Genomic DNA, 14,386 nt, shown 5'->3' on the forward strand with positions numbered 1-14,386 from the left:
CTTTTTCCAAATAACACGCTTCTTAATCAATGTCTGAAAAATTAAGAAATTTCCTCAAAATGACTTTGGGTATGAGACGGCTGATTAGGGCAGGCAACAGTTCACAAAGTAAGGAAAATATGTTTTCTCCGTTTAACAGATAATCTACTGATACTCACAGCTGTAGCTGAAACTGTATATTTTCTACAATCTAAAAAAAAAACAAGGAAAAACATTGATAATGGTAATAAACAACATTAACACTTTTTCCAAATCAACAAGCTTCTTAATCAATGTCTGAAAAATTAAGAAATTTCCTCAAAATAACTTTGGGTATGGGCCGGCTGATTGGGGTCTACATGTTGTCTCAATACTACTTTCATTTAATATCTCATTCACAAACCATAAAATCTGAATTATGTAAATGTTTCATAATATAAAATGCCTACAAAATAACAGGCAACAGTTCAAAAAGTAAGGAAAATATGTTTTTTCCGTTTAATAGATAATCTACTAATACTCACAGCTGTAGCTCAAACTGTATATTTTCTACAATCTAAAAAAAAAACAAGGAAAAACATTGATAATGGTAATAAACAACATTAACACTTTTTCCAAATCAACAAGCTTCCTATTCAATGTCTGAAAAATTAAGAAATTTCCTCAAAATTACTTTGGGTATGAGACGGCTGATTAGGGCAGGCAACAGTTCACAAAGTAAGGAAAATATGTTTTCTCCTTTTAACAGATAATCTACTGATACTCACAGCTGTAGCTCAAACTGTATATTTTCTACAATCTAAAAAAAAACAAGGAAAAACATTGATAATGGTAATAAACAACATTAACACTTTTTCCAAATCAACACGCTTCTTAATCAATGTCTGAAAAATTAAGAAATTTCCTCAAAATGACTTTGGGTATGAGACGGCTAATTAGGGCAGGCAACAGTTCACAAAGTAAGGAAAATATGTTTTCTCCGTTTAATAGATAATCTACTGATACTCACAGCTGTAGCTGAAACTGTATATTTTCTACAATCTAAAAAAAAAACAAGGAAAAACATTGATAATGGTAATAAACAACATTAACACTTTTTCCAAATCAACACGCTTCTTAATCAATGTCTGAAAAATTAAGAAATTTCCTCAAAATGACTTTGGGTATGAGACGGCTAATTAGGGCAGGCAACAGTTCACAAAGTAAGGAAAATATGTTTTCTCCGTTTAATAGATAATCTACTGATACTCACAGCTGTAGCTCAAACTGTATATTTTCTACAATCTAAAAAAAAAACAAGGAAAAACATTGATAATGGTAATAAACAACATTAACACTTTTTCCAAATCAACATGCTTCTTAATCAATGTCTGAAAAATTAGGAAATTTCCTCAAAATGACTTTGGGTATGGGCCGGCTGATTGCGGCCTACATGTTGTCTCAATGGTAATTTCATTTAATTGTTTGATCACAAACAATAAAATCTGAATTATGTAAATGTTTCATAATACAAAATGTCTACAAAATAACAGGCAACAGTTCACAAAGTAAGAAAAATATGTTTTCTCCGTTTAACAGATAATCTACTAATACTCACAGCTGTAGCTCAAACTGTATATTTTCTACAATCTAAAAAAAAAACAAGGAAAAACATTGATAATGGTAATAAACAACATTAACACTTTTTCCAAATCAACAAGCTTCCTATTCAATGTCTGAAAAATTAAGAAATTTCCTCAAAATGACTTTGGGTATGAGACGGCTGATTAGGGCAGGCAACATTTCACAAAGTAAGGAAAATATGTTTTCTCCGTTTAACAGATAATCTACTGATACTCACAGTTTTAGCTGAAACTCTATATTTTCTACAATCTAAAAAAAACAAAGGAAAAACATTGATAATTGTAATAAACATTAACACTTTTTCCAAATCAACACGCTTCTTAATCAATGTCTGAAAAATTAAGAAATTTCCTCAAAATGTCTTTGGGTATGAAACGGCTGATTAGGGCAGGCAACAGTTCACAAAGTAAGGAAAATATGTTTTCTCTGTTTAACAGATAATCTACTAATACTCACAGCTGTAGCTCAAACTGTATATTTTCTACAATCTAAAAAAAACAAGGAAAAACATTGATAATGGCAATAAACAACATTAACATTTTTTTCATGAGTATATGTAAAACTATAATTTTTAATAGTTTGGAAAATATTATAATTGTCAAGAAGGTGCATGGTTCTTAAATTTAAAAATAAATGTTGTTTTTCGGTAACAATCCGACAAAATCATTAATAAATGTTGGCCCCTCTCTAATATTTCTATGTTGATTAATTCAATTTTTTTAAACTATATACTATATATTTTGATTATTGATTTTAAAGCATATTGAAATAAATTTTAATGTAAAAATGCTGGTTTAGCTTACTGTAATAACACTGGTCACAGACTGACATGTCAGTCTGTGACTAACTCGGTAACAACCAGACACTTTTTAATATCATATAAAAATGTAAAAATAAGGTTTTAAAAAAAAGTAACCTTATGAGTGTATGTAAAGCTATAATTTTTAATAGTTTGGAAAATATTATAATTGTCTAGAAGGTACATGGTTCTTAAATTAAAAAAATATTTTTTGGTAACAACCCGACAAAATTATTAATAATTATGTTGGCCCCTCCTTAATATTTCTATGTTGATTAATTCAATTTTTTTAAACAAAATCTCAAACAATATATTTAGTTCTTTAATTCTAAAAAGAAATGACATGTATAAATTAGGATTTAGTTGTCTGTTATAGGATTTAAGTAAACCTCATATTGTTTTATTTTTTAAGTTTTCTAAATATCATTATTTTAAATGGAAATATGTCTGTATATATCTCATTTTTTTTTTTACCACTTAAATATCCTGAAAGTATATAACATTAGCTTTAGTTTGATATCAAACATGTTAAGACTGCTAAAAGTTGAAAATTTTCAAAATCCAAAAAAAAAATTGTGGAATTGCCCTAATACTCACAGCTGTAGCTGAAACTGTAAATCTTCTGTTAATAAAAAACAATTACAATCTAAAAAATACAAGGAAAAACATTGATAATGGCAATAAACAACATTAACACTTTTTCCAAATCAACAAACTTCTTAATCAATGTCTGAAAAATTAGGAAATTTCCTTAAAATGACTTTGGCTATGGGCCAGCTAATTGGGGCCGACATGTTGTCTCAATGGTAATTTCATTTAATAGTTTGATCACAAACAATAAAATTTGAATTATGTAAATGTTTCATAATAGTATAAATGCCTACAAAATAACAGGCAACACTTCACTCCCAATCATGAGACCATAAATCATCTCTACAAATTATTTATTTTATGTTCACTATTTACGATATTCTAGAGATTATGAAGTACTGTAGAAACAATAATGTTATTACTGTACATGTATCTCTTCCAACTCTTTAGGAACTGATACAACTAAAAACTAGGCCTAGCCCCTACCTAGGAGGCCTAGGCTAGTAGGCATAGAAGAGAACTTCGCAAAAAGCAGACTCAGCTTGCTAACAATGCTAAGTAGAGTAGGCTATATTATACCGGTATTTAATTTTAAGGCATGGTATTCAAGATAAAGTTTGTTAACAAATTAGGAATTAATATATAGTTATAAGCCAGATGCAAAATGGAACTAGGCTAGCGTCACTATGCCTCTACTACAGTACTGTACAACTAAACCTAGGCTAGGTCTAGGCCTTCCTGAAGAGGTAATCTGGGACACGGCTAGGCCTAACCTAGCTAGGCCTGCCTAGGGCCTAGGCTAGGCCATTTCATTTTGATGGCAAACACAAAAACAATTAAATATTACAAATCAACAATCCAAATTAATCAAAATATATCTTACCTATTTCTAACTATTATATTTAACACAATTGTGTTTAAACTTTTTTAATATAGGCTATATGTTCGTTTTAACAATATAAAATTGCAAAGCAATATCGGGAGCAATACTAGGCTATAATATTACAAATCCAACATGGAGGTGTAACCACGTTGTTCTTTACTAATATGGCACGCAATCGTCGCCAAAAGTAACATAAATGCTGTAGGCCCAGACACAATTCACCACACTTTCACCATAAAAGTAGAGAGCGCATAAACATTTTTTCAATGGATGGCATAATCGTTTTTCTGTGCGCAATATTCTAACGTATGACGTGCGCTGCGGATAACCTAACTCGTCCGTAGTGACGAGTTCAAATCTAGTTATAGTTTTAGCATTCTAAGGAAATTTAAAGTAATAAATTATAGTATATACACAGCACAAGTACTTTATTTTAACTAAGGATGTGGTATATAAATGTGGGTAGATTTCAGAGTAATAGAAGTGTTAGGATGAATGGTATATTGTTTTTACAGGTAATTAAAACGGAATGTTAGTCAAGGGAGACACTTTATCAAAGTTCCAACCACAGTAATTGACAATGTATTTCTATAGACCAACGGGTATATCTAATAGTGGAACCACAAAAATGTAGGATAGGCTAATTTCTAATTGGCAACCAATGGGAATTCAGTGTGTTTTCAGTTGTTTACTAAAGATGCATACTAGCCTTCTTCATTGTTAAATTAGCCGTTCGATAGTTGTACAAACTTTTCAATCTTTGAAATATATTACTTTGAATCTCAGTACTATTAATTGTCCATATCATTGCCTTTGTTCCATAATAGGAATCGTTCAACCTTCATCAAAACGTTCATCTTACTTGGAGTATTTATACAACGGTTTATTGTATCATTTTGTTTACTTGCCGTATTTCAGTACATTTCAAGCGAATATTTATTCGAGACACAATTTCATTTATTATTCTTCAACGGCAGTTTCATTAATTTTACTGATATTATTAAAATGGCTCCAACAAGAAGCAAACGCTCAGCGCCGTATGATAATTGGTCAGTAGCGAAACTAAAAGGTGAACTTAAGAAACTTGGAATTGGACACTCATCTAAGGACACAAAAGCACAGTTGTTGCGCTTATTCAATGAAGCCGCAATTGCTCGGCCAGCAATCGAACCTCAAGCTGCCGAGAGTAGAAATCCTACAAACAGGGTACTGATAGACTTAGTTTCTAAGTTGTCAACAACAGTTCAAAATCTGCAACAAAATGTGGCATCATTGACACAAAAAGTGAGTTCGCTGAGCTCTCAACAACAGCCTGCAGTTGGTAGTCCTTCACTAATCAATAATACTGCCACTAGCTGTTGAAGAATCCTCACAAAGAGGAACACACATACGTACCAGGTTTGGATACGCTGCGGAATCACTGCCCATGGTGGAAACTATATCACCTGCAATCCGCCAACAAATAGTATCAGGTAGGAACATTAATCTTGCTTCTCTATTAATAATTCCTTCATTCAATGCTTTGCCCCGAGACAATAAAGATGAACTTAATTTGTTCAAACACGATCCACGATTGGCAAAATCCCTCAATATTGGAGAATTTATCCAAGCCTTTGGGATTTATAAAAATATCATGTGCACTGCCCACCCCCAGCGGAGAGAGGAGCTCGACAAATACGAAAGGGACATTGTAGACATGGCTTCTCGATACCCTGGAAATGGTTTTTATGAATATCACAAACAATTTAGCTTAATTGCGGCTTCACATTTGAGATACAACAATGTCCTTGTCGACTGGTCCATACGAAATAACACGCTTTTCTGTAACATTTTTGCCAATAGTCGCCCTAACACATGCAACTATTGCAGCAGCACACTACACAGTACAGCCTTCTGCGATATATCCGAAAACTTACCTAAGAAAGCTACTATGAATACGACCATCCCTAACGCAGACAACGACTGGTATGGTCGACGACGCGTTTTTCATCAAGGCAGAGAAATCTGCAACAATTATAACGGTGATAGAGGGTGTGTAAAGACAAACTGCAATTTAGCTCACATTTGCTTGTTATGTAAAGGCGGCCACTCACAGTCAGCATGCAGGTGGTCAAAAAACGGACAGGGGCCTCAAATGATAGGGGCCACTGCACAACGTTAAACGAAACCGCTAACTACGATACAACAATAACCACCCCTATAAATATTGAACAGCTACATAAGCATATGGCACTGTGTCCATACACGTATCTAAAGAACTATTTGTTAGACGGGTTGGTACATGGTTTTTCTACAGGTATCAAATCACTTCCAGAGCAATCGATTGAATGTAAGAACTTAAAATCGGCTACAAGGCAACCCGATACGGTTGCCGAATTGATAAAAACAGAAGTTACCAAGGGATATTTATTAGGCCCATACAACGTTATTCCATACAATCAATATCGCATAAACCCTATTGGCATCGCAGAAGGCAAATATTCAAACAAAAAGAGACTAATCGTTGACTTGTCTTATAGATAAAGAGCAGTATTCACTACAATACGTCAAAATAGACGACGCTAATTATTAAAAATCAGGGTCGTGGAGCATTATTGATAAAAACAGATATAACCGACGCATTCAAAATAATACCCATCCACCCCGGACTCAGATGCTACCATGGAATTAAATGGAACGAACAATATTACTTTTTTAAACAACTTGTTTTTGGCTGTCGTTCAAGTCCAAAAATATTTGACACACTATCCCAAGCAGTTTGTTGGATAGCTTCCAACGTTTATAACATTCATAATATTCTTCATCTTCTGGACGATTTTCTTGTAATTGAATCTCCGACGGCAAACGCACAGTCAACCAAAATACGTTTTCTGGATATGTTTAAAACCCTTGGTATTCCGCTATCAGAAAAGAAAACAGAAGGACCTTCTACGTCGTTAGAATACCTTGGTATATACCTCGACTCGATTAACATGGAAGCGAGACTACCAACAGAAAAAATAGCTAGAATTCAAAATATTACAACGGAATTCAGTAAGCGTGCCTCCTGTACAAAAAGAGAATTACTGAGTCTCTTGGGGCATCTAAATTTTGCTTGTAGGTTCATACACCCTGGCCGTTCATTTGTATCGCACTTAATCAGCCTATCAACAAAGATTGTAGGGCTGATTTAGCGATGTGGTCCCTGTTTTTAAAACGCTGGAACGGTGTATCTTTCTTTTTAAATGATAACATAACAATTGCTAATGACATTTCGCTGTACACCGATGCAACACGCTCATCGTTTGGTGGTATATATCGGAACGAATGGTTTCAGGGAAATTTCCCACAAATATACCTTACGGACAAGACGTCCATGGCGTTCTTTGAACTTTATCCCATCGTCATGGCATGTGTATTATGGGGTAATAATTGGTCTAGGAAACGAATAATGTTCTTTTGCGATAATATGGCCACGGTTGAAATTGTCTCCAAGGGTAGGTCCAGAATACCTGATATTATGAAATTGATGAGGAAACTAACATATCATTCTGCTATCCATAATTATCATATATGCGCTACTCATATTGCAGGGAAACATAACGTTATAGCTGATGCTCTTTCTCGCCACCGGATGCAGAAATTTCGACGGCTTGTACCAACAGCCAATGCTCTTCCGACACCATTCGTACACCATTCAGAGCTTCTAATGAATTGAAACTACAAGTTGAACAGTTATGGGACAACTCTATTTCTGATTCTACGAAGAGAGTATATAAATCTGCATTGCGGTGTTTCCTAACATTCTTGACCATATCAGGCGTACCAGTAAAGAAAGCAAAACTTCCGCTAATTGACGAGGACCAACTTATTATATACTTTGTTACCCACTGCCAAAAAGCGCTAGATCTGAAATTTGAAACAATCAACTTGTATCTGGCGGGAATACGTTTCCACTATATTAAAGCAGGTTTACGAGATGTTACAGTGGGGGCAAACAGACTCCACTATGTGTTACGAGGGATTAAGAAGTCGCAAAACACCTGTAATGCAAAACGCGCCCCGATAACGTCAGCAATCCTGAGCGATATGTGCGCCATACTTTCTGCTGGTAAGACAATAATTACACCTTTCATAGATATGTAGCAGACCTACCACATAGCTTTTAAACAATTCAACATTTACTTTTAATTTGATTATTTATACATCCTCTATATATCTCTTTATTTAACCTCACATTGACAGGTTACCTTCCTGTTACCTTCACTTTTCTAGCTAATGGATTTTAAGAATGTTAATGACTCTAACAGAAAACCACATTAATTCTCTTAATCCTAATTGGTCAGATGACCCTCGACCCTCGACTTTCTTATACCGAATTTAACTTAAAATGGAAGGACAACAGCAACAACGACAGCTACCGCAACCTCCAGCACAACCCCAGCACCAGGAACAACCTGTGGTGCCCGCTCCTGACGCAGCAACCGTCAACAGGCCAATTTCTTCGGTAGCGTTGAAACTGCCTCCATACTGGCCCAATGATCCGATATTGTGGTTCACCCAAGTGGAAGCACAGTTCACAACGCGTGGGATTACAGTAGATGCTACAAAATACGCTTACTTAGTCGGATCATTGCAACCTGAAATTGCGCAGGAAGTTCGGGATCTACTTCTCAACCCGCCTACTGATAACAGGTATGTGAACTTGAAAGATACCTTAATACGTCGAACAACTGACTCCGACCAACAGCGCCTCCGCCAACTCCTGACGGCCGAGGAGTTGGGGGATAGGAAACCGTCGCAATTATACCGACGGATGTTGCAACTCTTAGGCGACAGGCCACTTGAATCTTCAATTATGAAACAACTATTCTTAAGTCGCCTCCCAACTAATGTACAGCTTATCCTAGCTTCAACCAAGGATGAGTTGGACCTGGGAAGCTTGACATCATTGGCTGACAAAATTATTGAAGTATCTGTAACTGCAACTGCGCCAACAAGTGTATCGGCAGTACACACGGACAATACACCCTCCTTGTCTGCGACCCTTGAAAACCTGCAAAAACAGATTCAACAACTGTCAACGCAAGTTAATTCCTTGCAATCTGACCGACGGCACAACAGATATCAAAGTCGCAGCACAAGTCGACATCGAAATCGATCGAGTGGTAGGCATTCATCTCCTGCTCAACCTAACAGTACCGATCGCTCAGCTCAACATTCAAACAACACTCCTCAACTCTGTTGGTACCATGAAAAATTTGGAGTAAATGCTCGAAAATGCAATCCGCCGTGTTCGGAAAACTCCAACGCCGACAACTAAATGCGACGAATGTTGCTGGCCGTCAAATCGTAAGTCGCCTTTTCTTTATTGTTAATCAATTATCCAAACAACGTTTCCTCATAGACACTGGGGCAGAAGTTAGCGTTGTTCCACCTACTCACCATGAGCGTCTACATAGGCGACAAGAGTCTACTTTGACTGCCGCAAATAATACATCTATCAACACTTATGGACATCGCTCTGTAACCTTAGACTTAGGTTTGAGACGAACATCTCAATGGTTATTTGTTGTCGCAGACGTCACACACCCCATCATAGGGGCTGATTTTTTAAGACATTTTGGACTGTTAGTCGATATGAATAATCGACGACTCATTGACACTACCACCAACCTGAGTATTCAAGGTGTCGCCTCCAAAACTTCGCCTCTCGGTCTTATATTTACCACCCTTGAGGCTAAGTCCAATTGGGACTACATTCTTACAAAATTCCCAAACATTACACGCCCTTGTTATCAGGAAGCGTCGCTAAAACACGATGTGACACATCATATTCAGACCCATGGTCCACCAATTTCGTCACATCCTCGACGGCTCGCACATGACCGCTGCAAAACAGCCAGACATGAATTTGAACACATGATGCAGCTTGGAATTATACGCCCCTCTAAAAGTAACTGGGCATCACCTTTACATATGGTGCCTAAGAAAACTCCTGGGGATTGGCGTCCCTGTGGGGATTATCGAGCATTGAACAATGCTACTGTTGCAGATCGGTATCCTATCCCGTACATGCACGATTTTACAGCATCTCTGCACGGATCCACTATATTTTCTAAGATTGATCTCGTCCGAGCTTACCATCAGATACCAGTTGAACCTGCTGATGTTCATAAAACAGCAATTACTACACCATTTGGACTTTTTGAATTTGTTAGAATGCCATTTGGCCTCCGCAATGCCGCTCAAACTTTTCAACGTTTTATTGATCAGGTAACGCGTGGATTGGATTTTTGCTACGCTTATATCGACGACCTGCTTGTTGCAAGTTCCAACGCCGAGGAACACGAAACTCATCTTCATCAACTATTCACACGTCTTAATGAGTATGGCGTTGTTCTCAACCCAGCGAAATGCCAATTTGGAGTTTCGTCACTCGAGTTTCTTGGACATCATGTTGATTCGCAAGGTATCCGACCACTTCAAGTAAAGGTCGAAGCGATACAAAACTTTCCACAACCAACTTCTTTACGCAAACTACGTGAATTCCTTGGACTTATTAACTTTTATAGGCGATTTATACCGCAGTGTGCCCAGATTTTACAACCTGTCACAGCTCTACTTGTTGGGGCAGGTAAGAAACAGGATCTGGTATGGACCGACGCAGCTTTATTGGGATTTAATAATATTAAAGTCGCCCTCGCAAGTGCTACACTTCTCACCCATCCGCAGCCAGATGCACCTTTAAGTATCATGGTTGACGCTTCGGATGTGGCCATAGGGGGTATACTACAACAATGCATTGACAACAATTGGCAACCTATTTCATTTTTCTCACAGAAGTTGAAACCAGCGCAGACGCGATACAGCACATTTGGTCGTGAACTTTTGGCGGCATACCTTTCAGTTAAACATTTTCGTCATTCACTTGAAGGACGCTCATTTCATATTTTTACTGACCATAAGCCACTTGTATATGCTTTACTCGCCAAACCAAATCGTCACTCGCCGCGCGAAATCCGTCATCTCGATTTCATATCTCAATTTACAACGGACATACGCCATGTGAGTGGAAAAGCTAATGCAGCAGCTGATGCATTGTCGCGAATCGAACTTAATACTTTCAGTCACAACACAACTAACATTGTTGATTTTAGTCTTATTGCTGCTGCACAAAAGAATGACGATGAATGCACAAGCTACTTGAATCACCGTTTTCACTACAATTTCAAAACTTTCCAATTCCAACTTCTGACTCTACAATTCTTTGTGATATTTCCAAAGGCAATCCACGTCCATATATCCCACAAGAATTTAGACGCATAATATTTGACACTCTACATTCGCTATCACATCCTGGTATACGAGCAACACAACGTTTAATTACTGACCGTTTTGTATGGCCAGCAATCAATCGTGATGTACGACGATGGTCTCAAACATGCATTCAATGTCAACGTTCCAAAGTACACCGGCACACCGTTTCGCCACTCTCTACTTTTTCTACACCTGACGCCCGTTTTGACCATGTACATATAGATATTGTTGGACCTCTCCCTCCGTCAAATGGTTTTTCTTATTTACTTACTTTTATCGATCGTTTTACTCGATGGCCCGAAGCCGTACCTATTCCGGATATCACAGCCGATACTGTCGCACACGCATTTGTCAATCGATGGATCGCTTCATTCGGAATACCTTCAACCATTACAACAGATCGAGGAAGACAATTTGAATCTGCATTATTTCATTCACTCGCCAACTTACTAGGAACTAAGCACATTCATACAACTGCCTACCATCCTATTGCGAACGGACTTGTAGAACGTTTTCATCGACATTTGAAGGGTTCTCTCAAAGCACATAATGATCACACTAAATGGACAGAACATTTACCTATAGTACTTTTAGGCATTCGTACAGCCCTTAAGGCTGATCTAGGTCATAGTGCAGCTGAACTTGTTTATGGCACTACTTTAAGATTACCTGGACAATTCTTTAATTCAAACTCTGAACATTGTGATTATTCTAATTATATTGATAGATTGCGTGATAATATGAGTAAACTACGTCCCACACCTACCCGCACCAACTCTAACCGTAAATCCTATATCAATCAAGAAATATTTAATTGTACCCATGTTTTTGTGCGAAGGGACTCTGTTCGAAAACCCTTACAACGTCCATATGATGGTCCATTTAAGGTATTAAGTCGAACAGACAAACACTTTGTTCTCGATCTAAATGGTCGACAGGACACAGTCAGTATTGATCGCTTAAAGGTAGCTCATTTGGATACCGGTAGGTTGAGTCGACCTTCAATCAAATACTGTACATCGTTCATGTTGTGATTATAGACGGGGTATACTCGACCCGACCAGTTTGGTATTGTATACTGTATCTGCTTATCACGTGACGATGCCAGGCATGGGCAGAGAGAGCACGTGTATCGTCGTCTCGCTCTCCTCGCTCAGCAGGAATGTATACGTTACGCTTCATTGATTTTGAAGGCTTTCCCTAAGTCAGTGCGAAAATCGGCAAACGTAAAGTGCAAACTTATCTAATTTTTCACTGTTTTGATGGATTTTCATAGAAAATTGACTTTATAAATGGGAAGACAGACTAAAATTACATCAGATAAGTATAATTTTACAAAAGTAATTGATATGGTTAATGATAACGAGTCGTCGGAAGATTGACCATTTCACGAATTTGCTATTCTGTAACCACAGTGTGATTTTGCCGTAGCTGCACTTGTAATCTGGCCTCATTTCACAGCCTTCGTTCTGCTTCACTGGGCGCTTATATAAATTGAAACTTTTACCGTTCAAGAGACAAACAAATATATTTTACATTTTTTACTATTCATTTTAAACCCGGAACCCCCCTTTAACCTATTTGTGTTGTGTGTAAAAGGAAATTTAAAGTAATAAATTATAGTTTATACACAGCACAAGTACTTTCTTTTAACTAAGGATGTGGTATATAAATGTGGGTAGATTTCAGAGTAATAGAAGTGTTAGGATGAATGGTATATTGTTTTTACAGGTAATTAAAACGGAATGTTAGTCAAGGGAGACACTTTATCAAAGTTCCAACCACAGTAATTGACAATGTATTTCTATAGACCAACGGGTATATCTAATAGTGGAACCACAAAAATGTAGGATAGGCTAATTTCTAATTGGCAACCAATGGGAATTCAGTGTGTTTTCAGTTGTTTACTAAGATGCATACTAGCACACTTCATTGTTAAATTAGCCGTTCGATAGTTGTACAAACTTTTCAATCTTTCCCACCCAGCCATCCCCCGGCATCATCCAACACCTAACTCAACACAGGTGCTACTCATATGTTACTCATGTTATTCGCTAATTTGGCTGGTATAATTCTGGGGAATTATTTTGCCCCCAAATTCCACAATTTACCTAACGGATGTCACTTACATCCTTACCGATATACTTAATAACAACCATTTGATTTACTGGCTCCTGTGACAACACACTGGACCTTTCATACAGCGATGTCATATGAGTGGTAGCCCCCAAGAGGCCAAAATGTAGTTTATTATTAAGAAATAAATAAATATTATGTATTGTTAAATATGTATACTCTGAATAACTTGGAAGCTTAACCTATTTGTGTTGTGTGTAAACTGTGTATTTATTGTCAGTCCGAGTCCGAGTTCTAACTCAGCTAAACGCTATTAGACGACATACGCGCCGAGTATATAGCCGAATAGGGGGAAACTGCGGACCTTTAGGGCTGCTGTCTGAGTTTTTGTCATCCCAAATATATACTGCTGCCATTAAAAAAAGATTCAACCTTGTATCGCTTTACATGAATAAACCCATTTGGGCGTGGCCCTAAAATGTTGCTGTTTGGCGCCCCGTACAGGATAAAGTTGCTGTCATTGGTGATGTAATCATTAGTAGCCCACTGCGAATGATATCCAAAAAAGTTTATCCTTGTATCGCTTCACATAAATAAATGCATTTTTACCACCCTATGTTATGATCCCCACAGGCCCTATGTACAGGCTGTGACCCGGCAGCAATGTCGAATATTGCATCTCGCCCTAATACGCACCTAACTACATCATCAAACCTTTTGTATCTTTTCACATGAATAAATCTTCCGGGCGCCCGGTCTACTACCGTTAATACACATGTTTATTGATTGTGTATTGTGTCCTATCATTAAACATCACATTGGCGACGAAGATGATGGGATTGAAGTTAATTCCACATTTTGAAAGTTTCGATATACATGGAGAAGGTAACATTGACAAAAGATGGGAGAAATGGGTAAAACGACTAGAAATTTTTTTTGTTGCTGCCGACATTGGAGAAACGGCTAGGCAAAAGGCGCTACTTCTACACTATGGTGGGCAAGATTTGCTCGACGTGTATGAGACGCTTGGTGATAGGGGAACAACATTCAGTAGTGCCAAAGATAAATTGTCAGCATATTTGAAACCCAAAAAGAACATTGAATATGAAACATACATATTCAGAAACACGAAGCAA

At 37.2% G+C, this 14,386-nt stretch overlaps 1 protein-coding gene and 1 long non-coding RNA gene across 2 annotated transcripts; one reads left to right on the forward strand and one right to left on the reverse strand.

Annotated features, from left to right (window-relative positions):
• Window positions 1–2,063: 2,063 nt before the first annotated feature.
• Window positions 2,064–4,227, reverse strand: LOC140060625 (uncharacterized). Its single transcript, XR_011847346.1, has 3 exons — window positions 3,876–4,227; window positions 2,999–3,047; window positions 2,064–2,090 (listed from the first exon to the last, which is right to left on the reverse strand). It is a non-coding gene; the product is annotated as an uncharacterized lncRNA (long non-coding RNA).
• Window positions 4,228–8,244: 4,017 nt separating this feature from the next.
• LOC140061215 (uncharacterized) lies at window positions 8,245–9,264 on the forward strand. Its single transcript, XM_072107726.1, has one exon. It carries the CDS (start codon window positions 8,245–8,247, stop codon window positions 9,175–9,177), a length of 933 nt encoding a protein of 310 aa, XP_071963827.1. The 3' UTR covers window positions 9,178–9,264.
• The last annotated feature ends 5,122 nt before the right edge of the window (window positions 9,265–14,386 follow it).

This window comes from Antedon mediterranea, chromosome 10 (assembly GCF_964355755.1).
Source record: "Antedon mediterranea chromosome 10, ecAntMedi1.1, whole genome shotgun sequence".
Lineage (NCBI taxonomy): Eukaryota > Metazoa > Echinodermata > Crinoidea > Comatulida > Antedonidae > Antedon > Antedon mediterranea.